The following is a 20,158-nucleotide window of genomic DNA, read 5'->3' on the forward strand; positions in this document are numbered from 1 at the left end:
GCAGATGTAATCATTTACAATTCTACAATAAATTGAACTTTAATATTGTACAGTGACAGCTGAAACTCATGACATATGTCTGTCAAATAACGACGTATACTTCATCACTACTCTGTGATATTGATAAACAAATGTAATGGCTATATAACATTATCAAATACGTGATTGTTTTGTAATTATAAATTAAAACGAATAAACATAAATTTCTATTGTTGGTTGCTTCTGCTACAGGCGTTGCATTTAATGTATTGTTGAATTTTACAGTTGTTCAAAGGTAAAATGCCAATTGTTCCTAATGACATTGACCAACTTTACTTTGGATCAGAAATAAAAATGAACAAACTTACCTACAGCCATCCATAAAATAGTCACTCAAATATCAGGATTTTCGACCATGCTTTATTTGTAAAATTTGTTAAATGTATATATTTCTTTTTTTTCTATTGTATTTATAACTATATACAGAATAACTATTTTGCTTTCCTTCTCGTCTAGTGTCGTTACATCTTTTACACTAATAAACCGAGTGTAAACTGATGAATAACACAATTTAAATTTAAGTTTACATATAATGATGTTGAAAATATTCGTTACTATATAGTTAAAATTTCGTTTTAATATGATTTAGAAATTAATATTTGATATGGACTTCACGAAATTTAGGACCCCTCTGATCCCTTGTCAAACAATGACATACTTTGTTGATCGGTGACGACCTTGGTTCCCAGCCCCGAACATGTATATAATTTATGGTTGGTCCTTTTTACAATTACCTAAATTAAAAGGTACTTTACAGTTTTTAGAAGAAAATACAAAATTGTTCAGAACAGTTCTGTTGTTATTTATTTCAAATATTTTTTACAATGTAGCCAATAAATTAAGAATGAAAACTATTAAATTGTAGGATATAATATCAAACTTAGTTAAGACACCTCTATTCCTTTGTAAAGACAATTTACAAAGACGAGTGTGGGAAAAAGCATAAAAAAATGAATAGCTATTTTTTCATCCAAACAACTTGTGAAAAAACATACCAAAACGTAGCCATTACAAAATGGATGCTCACTGTCTGTTAACTTTTCTAATTTTATTTCAATTCTCAATTAAATATTTAATTACACTCAATAAAAATAGTTCCATCGCTTTAGTCATATTATGACAAACGCTTACTAATGATAATAATTAGTATAATTTAAATAACATTATGAATAAATCAATCTTTTGACTGTCAGTGTCTTCTTCATATTATTATTAGTATGTAATACCGTAACGTTTAACGTTTTGATAGATTATATATTTATTTCTACAGTACAACACTCCTTCAATCACATTTCATGAGACCTAGAGAAATATTGTATTATCATAATTATGTTTCATTGGTAAGTAAAAGCAATATAAAACTCCGTATAATGTACGGGCTACATAAAAAATAACACTGTCAGTCAAAAAATTGACAAGTTCATGAAATTTAACAACTAAAATATTCGCTATTAAATATGAAATCTAATCGATTGCGAAGCGTAACAAAACTATTGAGAATCTAATAATAAATCACTAAGCCTTAAGAGCTCGCTGTATCTGCGCTATCTTTACAAAAAAAATTGAAATTAAGTAATGAAAAAAAATACATTGCAAAATGTAATTGCTCTATGGCTGTCTAAATTAACATACGTATTAATCGGTATAATTTACATATACAGTTTAGTTTCAAAATAGAAAAATCGATAATATAAATAAACATGTTATTACATAGTCTTTTGAATTTTTTAAAATAAAATCTTTTCAGTATGAAACGGATTTCATATTTTTAATCACGTTAATTTTTAGAATAAACTTATATGAGGATGTTATGTGGCTAATACATAAAACACACGTTATTTTGTTCTTTATAAAAAAAAAGTAAGTATATCACAGAAAGAGATGCATTAAAAATTAAAATCAAACTGCTACTTTGACTAGTATAAAATGTAAGGTGTCTGTACACAGATGAACTTCAAAACCGCGGGAAGGATTGGGGGCCATCTTGGCTCTTTGCTGCGGTTTCTTATACACAAATCCTGAATGATATATTCTCATGTGCACAGATCCTTAAATGACAATAATTTAACTGAGCAACACATTTTATCTGTGATTCTTAAACTTCGGTGTGAAAATAGAAAAAACCATACGACGATAGTCTTAGGGAATACATTTTAGGCAATATTATAAGTTATATATCTAATACATACATATATAATAATCAATATATGCTATTTTTTTATTAATACTATATGTAAGTATAGACAGTATGCCTGTGTTGATTCAACGTCTGTACACTACTTAATGAAGTCTATAGTGGAACATGTAGAACCATTGACACATTCCTAGTCGGGAGGTAGTAATTTTTTTTTTATTACAACTGAAACTGACTGTTGTCCGAGAAGTCATAGTCTCATCAATACAGACATCTATATACATTTAAAATACTAATATATTTACCCTCTTATTCATAAAAATTAAAAAGTTCTAGAAATCACTATTAACTATGCAAATGTTCTGTCCCTTTCATTCAAACAGAATGATACGCTTTTATTCTTTTATTTATAGCATGGAAGGAAAGGAGCTTACGATGTTGATGGTAAGTGATTACCGTCACCCATGAGCATCTGCAGGTTAATTTTCTTAAAAGTTTTAAATACATATAAGTTTGGATTTACAATCAGTAGGTCATTCCACAATGTGCTTGTACAAAGAAGAAAACCGCATGGTGGAGGACCGCCATTCATCCAGGTGATCTGGACGGTATTTTAATTATAAACATAACGTGAGATAAAAGGACAAAACAATTAAAGTTAAAAGGTTTATTACACGTTTCATTTTTTATGAAAAAGAGGTGTTAGTGTATATTAATTATGCATTTTAGCCACCTAACATACTATCCCCATTACAAAAATAGTCACCTCTCCTCTCCTCTCCTCAACTCTCCTCGAACCTTGTACAAATATATCATATCAAAACGTGCCAACTTCTTTATCATTTATACAATTGAGTAATTATTATACATCCAAATATTTGACAAACTTATTTGAAAATTGATGACATTTTCCCCTTCATTGCAATAAGAGGAAGTAAAGCAGAGTTTAAAACTAACCTTATACTCCTTTTAATAAAGCAGATTACTCTGCAATAACAATGTATTATTCGCGATATATATCGTAACGAGAATACAACCAATAACCAACCTTAAAGGAATCGTAATAGAATTAATATTATTTAGCCCTCCGATGAAACGACACTGGTTCGTGAATATTAAACGCACAGACCACTGGGGCTACTTAAAATTGCTTTCTTGCATATGTATCCATGAATGGACCAACGAAAAATTATTCCCGTATTTTTATTAGTAAATGTTTGTTATCATGCAAAATAAGCTTTATTACAGATATGTTTAGATACATACTAAAATATATACAAATTAAAATTATTTCACGTTTAGAAAGTTAATAGCTGCCATTCCAAGTGCAATTTTAAATAAGTTTGTCAACACTAATTACATTAGTATGGTTAAAATTAACGCCTAAACTACTCGAATTAATAAGACATATAAACCCCGACAGGTATTTTAATTAATAAATTCATATAAATACTTAGGTGTACGTGGAATTCAGCAAAGCTATGCCCTTGAAACTATTATGAATGCAGGATGAATCGAAAAGTGAAAATTTTAAGTACACTACGATATGACCTTTGTTACAATATATATAAACTATATTTATAATAGTGACCTTTAATTGTTATGATTAGTTTTTTTTTTAATTTAGAATAGGCAGAGAGCGTATAGGCAAGCAAAGTCAAATGAAACTGCAGTGTATTGTTCAATATGTTTTTTACTAAAAAATAATAAGCACCAAACCACGTTTGGAATGTATGTATTGCACCACAAGTGAACAAAAACCAATCTATAAAAGTATTCACAACAAATTAACACTATACAGTCAGGGTTCGAAAAAAATAAACACAAGATTGCTCGTATTGAGTTCACAAAGTTAGAAGTCAAGTACTCATGAAACTAGTGCATTTTCACCAAGAGATAAAGTGGATTAAAAAAAGAAAACTAAACGATTGCTCAAATGACAAATGTGCATGGCAATAGATGTTCATGCACTGGATTTCATTTAATGTTTGACATAGACACCTATATAGATATACATACAATGTAAATAAACTGGCTTTTGAAAAAACGAAATTCAGTTGACTTTCCAGCCAGTTCTTCTCAACTGAATCTGTATACTGAACTGGATGGTATGGAAAAAAATTTAACATCAATGCTTGGTGTTTATAAGCGGTTAAAATATCCTACATGAATAAATTCTTTTTTATTTCATATCTGAAAATAAATTAAAAACTATGTAGTTTATAATTTATTTTCAGATATGAAATAATATATTTTTTATTAAGTATGTACTTAATTAATCTAGTCACTTCGCAGATTGTATGAAAGTTACAATAATTATATTGCATTTTCCGACTTTGCTTCTTGGAGAAAATATTAAGCTAAATGAATACTATCACTGTCCTTCAACTTTGAGTACGCTTTACAACTAATCCTGTACGTATTAAATAAATAAAATCTGGTTACATTATAAAGGCCACCATTACAATCCAATTAAACGGGGTAGAACACAATTTACATTATAAATAATACATATACAAAATAAAACATTATACACATACATAAATTACCCATGTGTGAATGATTTGTACAAAATAGTGACTTGATTGTGCATGTTTCAACCACCATTGCACTGCTAGTCTTCATAGAAGATCACAAACACTGAACTTCTTTAATCTCATTACAACATTCCATAATAGTTAAGATATATGCTAGGACTGCGGTCCACCAAAATGTGACGACTGAAATAAGTTAATTTTATACTCTAATGCTGCGAACAGACGTGGAAGCGTTTTAATTGTAAGTCGCACATCAAGTACATTTTCAAAGTGCTCAGTTTTTTTTTTAAGTATCAAGAGCAACTAAATAAGTGCTCATACGACTCTTACTCTATATCTGTTTGAATAATATCGCACTCCTAATACCAGACTGCATTAAGACAATAATTGTAAATGTTAGAAAAATCTACTTTTATATTTGAAAGTAGATTTTCCAATATTTTGCGATTTTAATATTTGCGAAATGTAAAATTTATACTTTCCATAAACACCTTTTAAAGTCTTTAAACATTAACTTGTATAAGAAGAATATTAACAATACTGGAAGTTCTTTTTTAGATATATGTGCTACTTGACCATTTGGAACCATTGTTGCCGGAATTACAACTTTCTCGCTCTGAGCGTCTCACTCCCACATTCGAGTGTGTACCTTACTGCTTGGACCAAAATCAGACTTGGCTCTGGCCTATTTACACTGCTATAACACAAAATCAGAAACACACGTATATTCTGTAACATTCACATTCTTTTTATTATGTTTTATTTTGTTGTATGCGTGCATTATTTACTTGCATCTTGCAAGTAAATAATTTATCTATCTATCTACTAAGCTTAACATTTAGATTCATCTATGCGTTGATTGTTCAATTTGGTGGACCGCGCCCATTATCACACACTGTCTCGTTGCAATCCTCAACTATCCAAAATAAATACTTATTTTTAATATCATAGACAAGTTTATTATAAGTAATAGTACATTATTGTATGGGTTATTATTATGAGTCGTATTAATTAATTCGTTATTGGGATTGTATTATAATGGGAATTTTATCTCAAAGTGTCTATAACTAAAGGGGCAATTCCAATATTGGCTTAGGGTGTACGCGCGCAGTAACTGAATATAAAAAAAATCTACCCAATCATTAATAAAGCAGTTAGGCCACCACTAAGACTATTCTGTGGTTAGTAATGACTGGCTGAACTTGATCTTTGGTTCTGTTAGACATACCTATTTTGGTTCATTTACAATAGTGAATGTTCGTAAATTGATTCATTATACAATGTTGAAATACAATTGAGAATGCACCTTCTGTTATAGACACTAAGGATATTTTTACTAAAGGACAGGGGCATTTTTAGCTCTTAAAAATTGGTGTGCTACTGTGTTAAGTGATTATATACCTAAACAATGATACATAAGAGCTATATTAAGTCCATAATTCATTGTAGTGAAGTATTCAAAGTATGCAACATTGATATTGTGTTATATCTTACATTTATTAGATGATTTATAACTATTTTGTCAAAATGATATCATTTAAGGTCATCGTTCATTTAATGATCTACACCAGACCAACATAATTCGAAACTTTCTTGAGATTTTCATTTTATTTAATTCGGCATATAAATAAAGTGAGGTATCATTATTTTTCTTTACATAGTATAAAATGAAGTTGCTTCCGCTGTCTGTTAGCTTAAATCTTCTAAATTACGCAACGGATTTTAATGCAGTTTTAGCAATAGATAGTGTTTCATAAGGAAGGTTTATATGTATAAAACATGTACACCCATGCGAAGCAGGGGCGGGTAGCTAGTAATTATATAAAAAGGATAAAATTATATCTTCTGTTATTTAATGCGAAACACCAAACATTTATTGTTTTCCAAATGGGATCAACTACTTACATTGAAGTATTACATTTCGTCATTGACGTATTGACACAAACCGATAGGATTTTTCTTCAATTAAAAAAGAGAGTATGACGTCATGATACGTGCACGCATTTTTATACAAAATTTAAATTTCGAATGAAAAATGCATAAGAAACTATAGATCTATTTTAAATGTAATTATCGTTTCTAATACAGAATGGATATCATAAGTGATCTTACCTGTTTATTCTAAAGCTATACAATATACAAAAGTTATTATAGAAATTTAATGTTACTGGTTAAAGAATTGATGTAAACATATTCTATATATAACATCTTCATTTATAACCCGGCCAATGTTAGTCTGGTGCCGATAATCATTAAACACTAAAACATAAAATATACAAATCAAGCTGCCACACGAAATGCCCCGTACCCTATCCAATTACATTAAAATATAAATCTATTATTTTGTATAAATATAACATAATCACACTGCGAATGGAGAACGCATTAGGGTTCAATAATGCACCCGTTCTATTGGCTGAACAATCTCTTATTTGACTGACAAAACAACAGTCTGTGTGCATTAATTATTTATTATATAATTTGTTTCAGGAATAGAAATATATCTATAAACATTAGAAAACTGTTGCTCGTATTCTAAAGCCGTAAATTTGCAGTGGTGGATATCAAGCGCAGGCACCCGATTTATAATACTATCCGTTAATTGAGTCAGTCATATACGAGAGCGGTTTACTAACATTTGATCCCTTTGTCTTTGATTGCACTTTTTTTGTAGTATAAATTAAAAATATTAGTTATATTCACTTACAAATATACACATATTAGACGTTGTGGTCGATTATTAGAGCTATTCCATAAACCTATGTCGAAAACTAAAAATTCAATTCGATATCATAGCAAAATCATTACACTAAGTACCAGTATTAACATTTTTTTTATTGTATTCCACTTTAAGTTCAGGGTCGACTATAAAATATTACCTTTGCTAAGCTATCAATTTAGTTTTAGAGATACGTTTAGAGAATCAACTCCATTATGTGTTATACAATTTGTATGTATTAGACATTCTAGGTAAATCTACAGCGTCAAAATCTAACAAAAAAATAACATAAGAGCGTATACTCCGCAATTAATGGCTATATCTTTCATTAGATTTTAACGCTGCGGACACGCCCTCAGAAAGGGAACAAACGAAGTACGTGTTGAGAAAATCCGCAATGAACGCCACACGGGGAGAATCTCAAAGGCATATCGCGTCGAGACATCGAAGCAGGCAACGGAACGATCCGATTGAAATAAATAAACGCTTACCGACGCCGCATGTGCGTACACGGACGCGTCCACGTAAAGTACAAGCCAGCAATGTATTACTTTATAATATAAGGCCGTGCGGCGCATCGCCCGCGGCTATGGCCCTGCGGCTTCGCGCTGCTAGCACACGGCTACACGCTCGAGGAGACTGCCACTTGTATATCTGAAAAAATACATTGAAATTTGCCATTAAAAATCACAGCAGCACTGTAACAATTGTTTCACTATGTGGCAAACAAAATTAAAAAGTAGGTCATCCATAAATGACGTCACACAGGGAAGGGGTTGACGAAGTGTGACTCACAGTGTCACACAGGGAGTGAAACTGACCTGGCTCGCTCGCTAGCACTCGGAGGAGGAGTTGAGGTCGAGCGGCGCGGCGGGCGGCCGCTTGGCGCGCGTGAGGCGGTCGAGCTCGGCGGCGGGGGCGGGGCGGGGGGCGGGGGCACGAGTTGAAGAAGTTCGCCAGTACGCGCTCGCTCGCTAGCACTCGGAGGAGGAGTTGAGGTCGAGCGGCGCGGCGGGCGGCCGCTTGGCGCGCGTGAGGCGGTCGAGCTCGGCGGCGGGGGCGGGGCGGGGGCGGGGGCACTGACCTGGCTCGCTCGCTAGCACTCGGAGGAGGAGTTGAGGTCGAGCGGCGCGGCGGGCGGTCGCTTGGCGCGCGTGAGGCGGTCGAGCTCGGCGGCGGGGGCGGGGGCGGGGGCGGGGGCGGGGGCACTGACCTGGCTCGCTCGCTAGCACTCGGAGGAGGAGTTGAGGTCGAGCGGCGCGGCGGGCGGCCGCTTGGCGCGCGTGAGGCGGTCGAGCTCGGCGGCGGCGTCGGAGCGCGCGGCGGCGGCGCCCGGCACCGGCTCAGCGGCGCGCGCCCCCGGCGAGCCCGTCTTCTTGTACAGCAGCGAGTTGAAGAAGTTCGCCAGTACGCCCTCGTTGCCGGGCGTGCCGGGGCCCATGCCCATTTTCGTGCCGTCCAGCTGCGAATTACAACATGTCAAATGATTATTCACGACCGACTACTAATCGACATTCCAAATTTAAAAACAGAATAGAGCGATTTTATTAATGGTAATTTATTTAAAATTAGAATCGAATACACTTTAGTGTCACTTTAGTGGCACCGCCGGCCTGCAGCGCGGCGAGCTGCCGCTGTGTACTGTACAGTGTACAGTGTACAGCGTACAGCGGGCGGGGACGTACCTGCGAGGTGGAGCGCTGCGTGCGCAGCGGGGAGTCAGCGCGGGGCGCGGGGGCGCCGGCCTGCAGCGCGGCGAGCTGCCGCTGTGTACTGTACAGTGTACAGTGTACAGCGTACAGCGGGCGGGGACGTACCTGCGAGGTGGAGCGCTGCGTGCGCAGCGGGGAGTCAGCGCGGGGCGCGGGGGCGCCGGCCTGCAGCGCGGCGAGCTGCCGCTGTGTACTGTACAGTGTACAGTGTACAGCGTACAGCGGGCGGGGACGTACCTGCGAGGTGGAGCGCTGCGTGCGCAGCGGGGAGTCAGCGCGGGGCGCGGGGGCGCCGGCCTGCAGCGCGGCGAGCTGCCGCTGTGTACTGTACAGTGTACAGTGTACAGCGTACAGCGGGCGGGGACGTACCTGCGAGGTGGAGCGCTGCGTGCGCAGCGGGGAGTCAGCGCGGGGCGCGGGGGCGCCGGCCTGCAGCGCGGCGAGCTGCCGCTGTGTACTGTACAGTGTACAGTGTACAGCGTACAGCGGGCGGGGACGTACCTGCGAGGTGGAGCGCTGCGTGCGCAGCGGGGAGTCAGCGCGGGGCGCGGGGGCGCCGGCCTGCAGCGCGGCGAGCTGCCGCTGTGTACTGTACAGTGTACAGTGTACAGCGTACAGCGGGCGGGGACGTACCTGCGAGGTGGAGCGCTGCGTGCGCAGCGGGGAGTCAGCGCGGGGCGCGGGGGCGCCGGCCTGCAGCGCGGCGAGCTGCCGCTGTGTACTGTACAGTGTACAGTGTACAGCGTACAGCGGGCGGGGACGTACCTGCGAGGTGGAGCGCTGCGTGCGCAGCGGGGAGTCAGCGCGGGGCGCGGGGGCGCCGGCCTGCAGCGCGGCGAGCTGCCGCTGTGTACTGTACAGTGTACAGTGTACAGCGTACAGCGGGCGGGGACGTACCTGCGAGGTGGAGCGCTGCGTGCGCAGCGGGGAGTCAGCGCGGGGCGCGGGGGCGCCGGCCTGCAGCGCGGCGAGCTGCCGCTGTGTACTGTACAGTGTACAGTGTACAGCGTACAGCGGGCGGGGACGTACCTGCGAGGTGGAGCGCTGCGTGCGCAGCGGGGAGTCAGCGCGGGGCGCGGGGGCGCCGGCCTGCAGCGCGGCGAGCTGCCGCTGTGTACTGTACAGTGTACAGTGTACAGCGTACAGCGGGCGGGGACGTACCTGCGAGGTGGAGCGCTGCGTGCGCAGCGGGGAGTCAGCGCGGGGCGCGGGGGCGCCGGCCTGCAGCGCGGCGAGCTGCCGCTGCAGAAACGCCTGCTCGTCCTCCGCTTGTACCTCTGCTTCGCGGCTAGCCCCGCTCTGTACATAAATTTCATATTTTAACCACACCTTATTAACATAAATAATATATAACAGTTCATTTTGGCCTATGGAAAAATAGAATCTACATATACAGTGTTAATTAATGTTAATTTATTATCAGTTACGCATAGATTACTTACTTTCCGTATAGCAGGCTGTACAATGACATCTCTGTAGTAGTCATCTGGTTTACACGACTGCATGTTTTCATATAATATACTAATCTTCTTCATGCTATCCCAACCAGCAGGACTGTAAAGATAGTCAATTTTCTAGGAATTAATATGATTGACTGACTTCTAAGCAGGTGGTATTAGATATCTATTGGTCTGCAAATTATTAATGGTTTAATTAACGCTATAGTAGGTTAATAAAGATAACTCGTAGGATAATAATAAAGACTCCTTCTTTTCATGAGAACGAGTTATCTTTATTTAAAGAGAGAGAGAGAGAGTACAGCAGTGAAACGACTTTCTCTAATGGTGATCAAATTTCGACCGTAACTGTGTCTACATCTATATTGCGAAACATGTTTCACCACTGAATAAGGCATCTTCAGACATTGATGTGAGTTTGGAAGCCTAGTGTAAGTTTTATCTGAACTCTTTTCAATGCCTGATGATGCCTAGTTCAGAGGCGAAGATAAATTTATTAAGTACCTCTGGTAAATCTAATGATATGTTAATATATACATACATTAAAACCGCGTCCTTCTCCACGATGAGCGCCGGTGTCCTGAACGGGAGGCTGTATATCCGGTGCGTCAAGTACTTGTACAGCAGGTCGCAGTTCTTGTCCTCCTTGGCGCTGCTGTAGAACAGAGCCGCGCCATACTGCAGACAGAACCGCCGGATCCACTGCTGCATGAAGTCGAAGTGTTCGTCGCGGTAGTCGTGCTCCTTTTCTAATGTGCTCATGTAGTCAGTCTGTGAACCGTACAGATGTTTTAATATTGTGTTGCCTTTACGTATAAATGTAATGATGTCGAATTTCGTTCTTATTCTGTTGCTATTTCTGTTATCGGTGTTGCCATACAATTAAGACATTTATTTTTGTGTATATGTGTGATAACTTCCTTAATATTAATAATTTTATTATTGGAATGAGTCATCTACGAAATTGCCATACTCTTTAAACAGAGTCCATGTGTATTGTTAATTTATCATATGTAAATTTATGTATACGCATGTGCAATTATAAATAAATAAATAAATAATAATATTTTTCGATTATTTTGGTTATCCGTAAACCACTAAACCGTAAACACTCACTGACTCAGTTACTCATTGATAAATTTATTATTTGAGAAAACTAAAGCATTTTCATGTTATTGATTTCTCAAATAAATAATTATGAATAAAGTATATTTGGGGAGAAATTAAAATTGTGGAAGAAGCATTTTACATTCTATCGATTCTGTCTACCTCAATGAGACAGGGTTGATGAATATGTAGATAATTTTTTTAATAGATGATAATGTGTTATCACTTTGGTTTTTGTATTCAGGGCACAAGATGGCGACTTATGAACATGTAAACTTACAAGGACAAAAAAGGCAACATACGAGCAGCTGGCTTCTTGTGATGAGACGAGCTTTCCGTAACGCGTGGTAGATAAAAAATAAATTGTTATGACTATTCAAAAGTGCTTAAATTAAGTTTATTTGCTGGCGGCGACCTATATAATGGGTATTGTATATATATCCATATAATGGGACTAGTCAGACCTTCACATAGTATACCCTAGATACCATCGTGATTAAATTATCACTGTACAATTCGGCCTAATGAACTGACCTGACTTAATCATCAATCCAGCCCTCTTTCGCTGGTTTCCTGCCAGTGCAGGTGGGTGCATCATTCCATTGGTAACAGTAGGTGAAAAGTTGTAAAGCACAATCTCACCTTAGTAGCAACTACAACTATATCGAGGCCGAGGTTAGTGGTCAGCACGCCTTCTGGCAACGGGTTGTCATCATCATCACCGTTCTCGAGGTCATCGGAAAGGTTCCTCGATGATCTTTTCATTGGTGATGATGCGGTTGGTTCCAGCTCGTCGCCAGGCTCCGTATACCTCTGCCATTTCTGTACTTGGTGTTTTTTACTTTGTAATCTTTGTTCTGTAACAAAATATATTTGTTGTATAAATTTATTTATTTATCAACGGCTTCGGTGGTCTAAGAGTTTAGTACACCGCCTTACGTCCGATGGTCGCGGGTTCCATTCCTAGCAAGGTACAAATATTTGTATTAATCTGTATGGTTGTTAATATAGGTCTGAGCATTTTCTAGATATATTAAGTATGTATTTTAAAAAAATCTATATATTAATATCAGTTATCTAGTACCCACTACACAAGCTCTGGTTAGCTTGGGACTAGATGGCGCTGCGTGAATTGTTCAGGGGTATTAGTAAAATGAACTTTGAGTGAAGTTTTTTTTTCATCTTATTAAACATACATTTTCATTACAACTTATAATATTTGATAGGAATAAACGTAGTGATAAAGCCACTAAAATAGGTAAACACGAACTAACACAAATAAGACAAGATATGCCTACAGTGTATGAGACATCGTATTACATATTCAATTCGCGTATACTTAAGATGAGAGTGTCCACGCAATATAATTACGATGTAGGTATTCTGCCGTATTCGTTCTATCTTTATTAAGAGATCTTGCATCTCCCCTTATTCAAGCGCTATAGCAAAACTTCTCATCAAAATTTTGCGGTAAATATTTACATTCCACTCGAAACGGTTTACTCTATTGTTACAATATACGTAAGTTTTTTTTTTTATTATTATAAAAATGCATTAGAATACCAAAGTCTTGAACATTTTTGAAAGCTAGAGATGGGTACTTTTATTGATGTAAATAAAGTTTTTCAGTTATGTGTAATTCTAAATCAAACTGTTTAAAGAAAATCTGGCTAGCTGGAAACGTTGATATTAGTTGCATAATCCTATCGACAAATCATGAAGTTTAATTAGTAATTGTAAAAATATCATAGTCGTAAACGTAGTACGTTTTGTATGGAGACGATTTAACATTTCACATGTTAATATTAGTTGCCTTATCCTACAAAAAAAAATTCATCGAGTTTAATTAGTTATTATAGTAAATGTAGCACGTTTTATATAGAGATGGCTCGGAGACACGCAGCCTTAATGAACAAGTCTGACGTATTACGTCAGACGAGTTGGTATACATTGTGAGTCATAGTTAAAAACTAAACATATGTCACTTTAATATATCGATAAATTGTTTACATTAATATTTTTATAATATGTTAATTTAGTGACATAATCTTATGTCATTACTAACTATTGGGATTAGGCCGGTAATGATAGTTGTATAAATTAATATAAATAAATAAACTTTGACCTGCAACTTTGTTATTGGGCTAAAAAGTGCCCTTTAGTTCTGTCTCATTAGAAATACAGCGATGCTAAATTTCATAATAATTGATTCGAGCGTTAAAGAAAGAAAAAAATAAAAAACAAATTCTTTCACATTGAAAATATTATTAAGGATAATTAAGTTTGGTTTCACTACCAGTACGTTTATAAAAAAAAATAATATTGATGACAAAAAGAATCATCAAAACCAATTCAGTTTAGGAAAGGATGCCATGTAACATATTTAAAAAATAGAAATGAATCAAAGCCAGGTTTTTTAGCTCTTGATTAAAAATAGAATTGGCATTAAGTTTGACGAAGTAAAGACCAAACAAACAAAATAAAAACCCACGAAATAAGAAAACCTTCAATGGCCACCAATCCAGGATAATCAAATTCGTTGCGTCGTTTAATCTAATAGATATTGATCAATGACGTAACCAATAGATTGAGACCGCAAATGAAAAATGAAACTAAATTGTTTCGTAGTTTGTTATGCTTTTGATAAAACCTTTTTAACGACAAACACAGCTAAATATAAATTATACATAGTACGTATATATGAGAATCATTAACTAATATTTATATTTTGTAAAATTCGTAATACTTGTGTTTATTTCTTGGCATACAATATATAAAATTCTCGTGACAGTTGCCCTATGGTCAGTTTGATGAAATTTTATATGTACATTCGTTAGGTTTGAGAATAGGTTGTTATTTATTTTTATTCCCGTAAGTGTGTGGGGTGTCCCATCTGAATTTTTTTATAACTTTATAAATATCATACACCCCTATATTTTCACCTTTCTACCACCGACCCCCATTTTTTTATAGCGGTATCGCTATCGAGTTGGTGTATTTATAGTACTTAAATTATATGCCCAAACAATGTTTGCCGGGTCAGCTAGTTATTTATAAAGACAATATCGTTTGCATTGAAAATACTAGAAGCCTGCGGTAATACACATTATAAAAGCAGATTGGGTGGACTGCGTTGAGTTATAGACCGTTTTGTCTCATTAATTAGTTTTAAATTATACACTACACATTATAGTTTTTTTGAGACAAATAAAGATTATTATTATTATTATTATTATTATGTATGGCGAACACGTCGGCGGCACAAGTGGTAACCTTCGTCTTATAGGTGGGAAGGGGATTGTTAGTAATGTGGACTGATGATCCTATTGCTAACAATATACTAACGTGATAGGTTTCCAGGAGGACCGCTCCAGGAGGACCGCTCCAGGCGGTTCCCCTGGAAACCTGACATCGTAGTAAGTTTCAGGTGAATTTGTCACGATGGGTTAACTGACCTGACCTCATTCTCATCCTTCTTCCACTGGTCGCCCACCAGCTTATACTAGCGTAAACGTTACCGCAGACGGGATTCCATTGTCATGCAATATAAAAATATCCATAGGCGAGAGGCCTATGTATTATTTCAGGTTTACGTCAGGTTAGTAAGCCCATCGTGATCGTGATTTTAGATGAAGGGCATTGTTAGTAATGTAGACTAATTAGCCTATTGCTAGCAATGTACCATGTCAGGTTGACCTCCACGCGGTCCCTAGAAACAATCATGATAAATTCCTGATAAATTTGTCACTATGGACTAACTAACCTAACCTCATGCCCAACTTATCGTCCAGTGGTCCCCCGACAGCGTAAACCGCTAGCGCAGAAATATGCACTATTTGATTATCATCCACTAAAAAACGTCGTCTAATGAACAGCACTATGACATCGAATTATCACGCTACGTATGTGTGGTATACATGCGTTCCCATTCCGGCAGACTAGGATGTCATGCCTATCTTATAACTTTACTGTCTTATCTCACACTTTAACACTTAGAAACACACAGCTTAGAAAGCAAGCGAGACTGAGGTACCTGCGCAGATGAATTACAAAGTCTAATTATTTATTTTTATTAAATCTTTAATGCACAAATACACAAATATAGATGCATATGGCGGACTTAATTCACACCATGAGGTATTTTCTCCCAGTCAACCATCGGGCAAACAGAACATCTAAAAAGAGAGGGCACTTAAAAAAAAGAAATGTAGGTATACCATCTAAAATAACAATGCAAAAAAAAACTATTCCAGTATTATGTACTAAACATAAATAGTTACGCGGAAAAAGGTATCCATATAGAAAGGATGGATTCTATGATCACAAGTAAATAGGGGATCTGTTATTTTGACTTAGTGGATAAGTACACATTCACGTACCAATGACCGACTAGGCAAAGGTTGTATTCTCATATAAATTACTTCTAGATAAGACCCCTCTCATTACCTTGAGGTATAAAAAGTAGACTATGACCTATCAAACACATCTTCTATTTCATAAAAATCAGTCAAGACAATTCGGAGGAGTTGGAAAGCAAACACTGTGACAAAATATTTTTGTATATTTGAAGATGAATGACACTTACCTGGTGTGAGATCCAATTTATCTATATGGTCACCGAGCACAGAGGCCCAGCTCTGCAACTGGTCTAGTATTCCCCATGGAGTCGTCATAGCAACTGTGAGGACGACCAGTGTGTGTGGGAATGTTTCCTCGCTGAGGGCGAATTTGAGTAGATTTGTGTGCCCTGGGTCACCATCCAGCACCCATACACTGAGTCGAGTGTGATCTGATGAAACAATAAACAAATTAAGTACATACATAATGTTATGAAGTCTTTAGAAGTACCGACTTAAAATGTAAACATTTTTGTATCTTCTCTAACAATAATATAACAATTTGTTGCAAAAATTTGTAACAAGCTCTTAAATACTAGAGCTTTTTTACATATAATTCCTTATGACCAGTACATTTTCATATCATTTGTTCCATTATCGATTGGTAATGTAAAACATAGAATTGACTATACTTAAAATTAGGTCCAAATTTCCAAATTTCTTGGAGGAATTTATTCACACATACCATCATTAGCACTTGAATATTTTTAAGAAAGATTAAAAAATCATTAACTTTAAATGAGACAACATTACTATACAGCCAACACTTAATTAAACACTGTCAACTACAAAATAAATTATCAAAATCAGTGTATAATTAGTGAGGATGACAAAAAACATACATGCAAATGTAAATGCTCTCACTTCTGGAATTAGTTGAAAATAAATATTAATTTATTAAGCAGAAAATTCTACTGAAATAGATGATGTTCAGTGTTGCATAAACAAAGCCATGAGACATGGCTAGTTACAGAATAAAAAAGGTATTTCTACCATTGTAGTACAAACAACTTCTAACAAGCATGTGTTTTGTATGCAAATGAGGCCTAATTAGCTTAGTAATGACTAAAACTGTCTCTTTATTCTTCCAACATCATTAAGGAGACAAATGTCTTCCTAACTGAACTGTGGGAATCAACTTGGAAACATAAAGCTATAATATTTTGTAAGGATTAATATAATTCATAATGGTTATATTATAATTTAACTTCTTTTAATTCACTGCTTTCTGCAAAGATTATTTTTGTATTTTAAACTAGCTAAATCCTGCAGTGTTGTATGTATGAATACCGCTAATATCCTATATGTTAATCTGGGATACATCTGTGTAGCTAGAGCAAGAACAGTGTAAAGAACAAATAATACCATATTAATAAATAATCACAAACTTTTGTATATACATTATTAATAGGATTTATTTGTGTATTATTTTATGTATGTACACTATAATTTATTTATCTAATTTCAAGAATACAAATAATGTGTACAAATGGCGGACTTAAATTCTTACAGCGTTATCTACCAGTTAACCATGAGTGGTCCAGAGAAAGATTGTCATGATTATCTGATTCTGTTTTATCCCATTATTTAGGAGATTATGAATGAATATGAATACTTTGAATAAAATGAAAAATATATAAGTATGATAGTTCTTTTTATAATTATAAGGTTATAATATTAATAATAGGTCTTTGCCCATGACTGTCATTTACCAGATTGACACAATCCAGTATACACTTGTGTATTGTATAATATAGAAATAATAAAAATAACTCAGGACTTGGCATTAGATGACACTGTGTACCATTTAGTGCCAACTTAAGGTGAGTTTGTGTTATAGGTACTAAAGAACTGATAAAAATACTTAAATACATTTCTTTTGTGAATACCTATATAATATACACAGTAATCACCCAGACTGCTACAAGTGAACATAACAATGAATACAAAAGTATGTATGATGCAAGGAATTGAACCCGCAATCATCAAAAGTAAGGTGTGCTATACTAGTAGCCCACAAAGGCTGTCATAATTATAAGAAAAAGACAACACTATTTTAGTTTAATTTATTTTAAATTTCTTAATAGCACCTATAACAATCAATCAATAACTTATTTGTGATTAAAGGTATATATATTACATAATGTGATAATATCTATAGCACATATACATATTAATATAGATATAGCTCAGCCCTAATCTACCATACCGCATGCAAAATAATTTGATCTACTTATCACATTATTTACATAATATTATTTAGTTTTTAAGTTAAATATAATGGGTATGTGTAACTGTGAATTGTTTTTTGCATCAAAACAAAATATCTTTATCCATGTAGGGGTAAAAGAGACACTTATAACAAGTCAAATCTATTGTTTTATTTAAATCTTCCCATATGTAATTACTAGAAAAGACAAAATTAATAAGTGGACAAAAACTCTGTCTTGTACATCCAATAATGGAATATATATACTATTTTATAATCTAAAAGTAAGAGTTACCAAAATGTGTATTATGACCACCTCTAATTTAAATAATAATCACTAAAAGTCAATGTGATTTCATATTTATTTTGTTTATTTATCTGTTCTAAATAAACAATCATTATTATTTATTATTATATCCTATACATTCTGTTGTAAGTATATTCATCAATATTTTTAAATCTACTTCTTTATTTATACTAATAATATGTTTATATAGTATTAGTTGTTTTACAGTGACTCATTTGAATATGTATGTACACAAGTTTTAGGAAGTTATATGATGAAGGTTTGAACAATAATATTTTAATCCACTTTGTGAGTTAATATTAAGAAAGTAAGAAACAATTAATAATACTCACCATCTCGGTATTCATCCCTTACATCTATATATGCATATTCAAGTGCAGAACCCTTCTTTGGGTCTTCAACTCCTTGTAATTTAGCTACGAGAGTGGTTTTGCCTGTTTCATTATCACCCAAAACTAACACATTTTTATTTGAAGGTAGTTTAGTGTTCCCTTGATTCTGAACTTCTTCTAAGATAGAAGACCTGTGAAAGACCTCAAAGTTTCAATACGATCACTGCATCATCGTGTTCTGATAAAAAATGAGAACAATATCTTTGCGTGGCACATAATAAGGAGAAATGTCAGTGGATGGTATAATGTACTGGGATTTCACTATCACTTTACATACAAAGGGAAGACGTCGCAGCTAGGTCACATATTTCTCAGGTATGAAGCTTGACATCACGTAGGTGTGACACATTGGATCCCATAGAAGGGGACTGTATGCTATACGTAAAAGTAACTGTGAATTATTACCACAAATTATCCTTTGCGTCGCCATTATCTTTCTTTTTAGATTTAAGCCCATTAGCCTGGCCGTTTGTCTCCATTCTTCAGTAATTTTAGAAGATAACAACGGCACAGAAAGGCTTTTCTTTCGTTTTCGTTTCTTCGGCCGTTCATACGTCACTCTCGCTCGCGATGATTTATGTGTTGCTGTATTTGAGCTACAATATTCGACTAATGTATGAAATATTTTTTCTACTATTAATAATTTTCTGAGATAAATAAATATTCACTGACTTAAAGTTAATAACAAAATAATAAAATTAGACTTATCAAATTATTTAAAGATTCTATGAAGTGTAGAAATATTTCGAGAATCGTTACCTAACTTATAATATTACAGAGATTTCTACTACAAAACCTTCACTAAAAACAAATACATATTTTCACAATGGGTATTATAATATTATCTAATAACTTGGAGCAGTTTCGATAATTTATCGGTCATGTAATAAATTTAAAAAACCAGTAAAATAATGTGACATAAAAATAAATTTTGTATTAAATTTTTTTTACAAAGTTATAATGTTTTAGACTACTTGCAATAGTTTAGACTTAAAGTAAAAACTTAAATTTTCCTCCTTATTATGATTTTTATTTCAAGTATATTATTTATCTACTACTAAATACAGATATTATAGCATACAACTGCTAATAATTCAAGACATTTTTAATATTTTGTTCCTGCCTCTATATGGATCATCGATCTACGT

General features: G+C 35.7%; 1 protein-coding gene across 1 annotated transcript; it reads right to left on the reverse strand.

The window, feature by feature from the left end:
• Window positions 1-8,654: 8,654 nt before the first annotated feature.
• LOC131854688 (cytoplasmic dynein 1 light intermediate chain 2) lies at window positions 8,655-19,571 on the reverse strand. The gene is made up of 8 exons (XM_059205820.1): window positions 19,416-19,571; window positions 18,951-19,141; window positions 16,291-16,494; window positions 12,348-12,562; window positions 11,140-11,369; window positions 10,584-10,695; window positions 10,303-10,440; window positions 8,655-8,891 (listed from the first exon to the last, which is right to left on the reverse strand). The coding sequence occupies exons 1-8, from the start codon at window positions 19,487-19,489 to the stop codon at window positions 8,655-8,657; spliced, it is 1,401 nt and encodes a 466-aa protein (XP_059061803.1). The 5' UTR covers window positions 19,490-19,571.
• Window positions 19,572-20,158: the final 587 nt, after the last annotated feature.

The sequence above is a fragment of the Achroia grisella genome, unplaced genomic scaffold (genome assembly GCF_030625045.1).
Source record: "Achroia grisella isolate CSIRO2021 unplaced genomic scaffold, CSIRO_AGI_Agris_v1 utg1244, whole genome shotgun sequence".
In the NCBI taxonomy this organism is placed as follows: domain Eukaryota; kingdom Metazoa; phylum Arthropoda; class Insecta; order Lepidoptera; family Pyralidae; genus Achroia; species Achroia grisella.

Bases quoted from the DNA above. Each gene is read 5' to 3' on its own strand.
- LOC131854688 (XM_059205820.1), bottom strand. From the start codon at position 19,489: ATGGAGACAAACGGCCAGGCTAATGGGCTTAAATCTAAAAAGAAAGAT. The intron at 19,142-19,415 runs GTAATAATTCAC...GGTCTTTCACAG, and splicing joins GACGCAAAGGATAATTTGTG to GTCTTCTATCTTAGAAGAAG. The intron at 10,696-11,139 runs GTATGTATATAT...CTATCTTTACAG, and splicing joins GAGAAGGACGCGGTTTTAAT to TCCTGCTGGTTGGGATAGCA.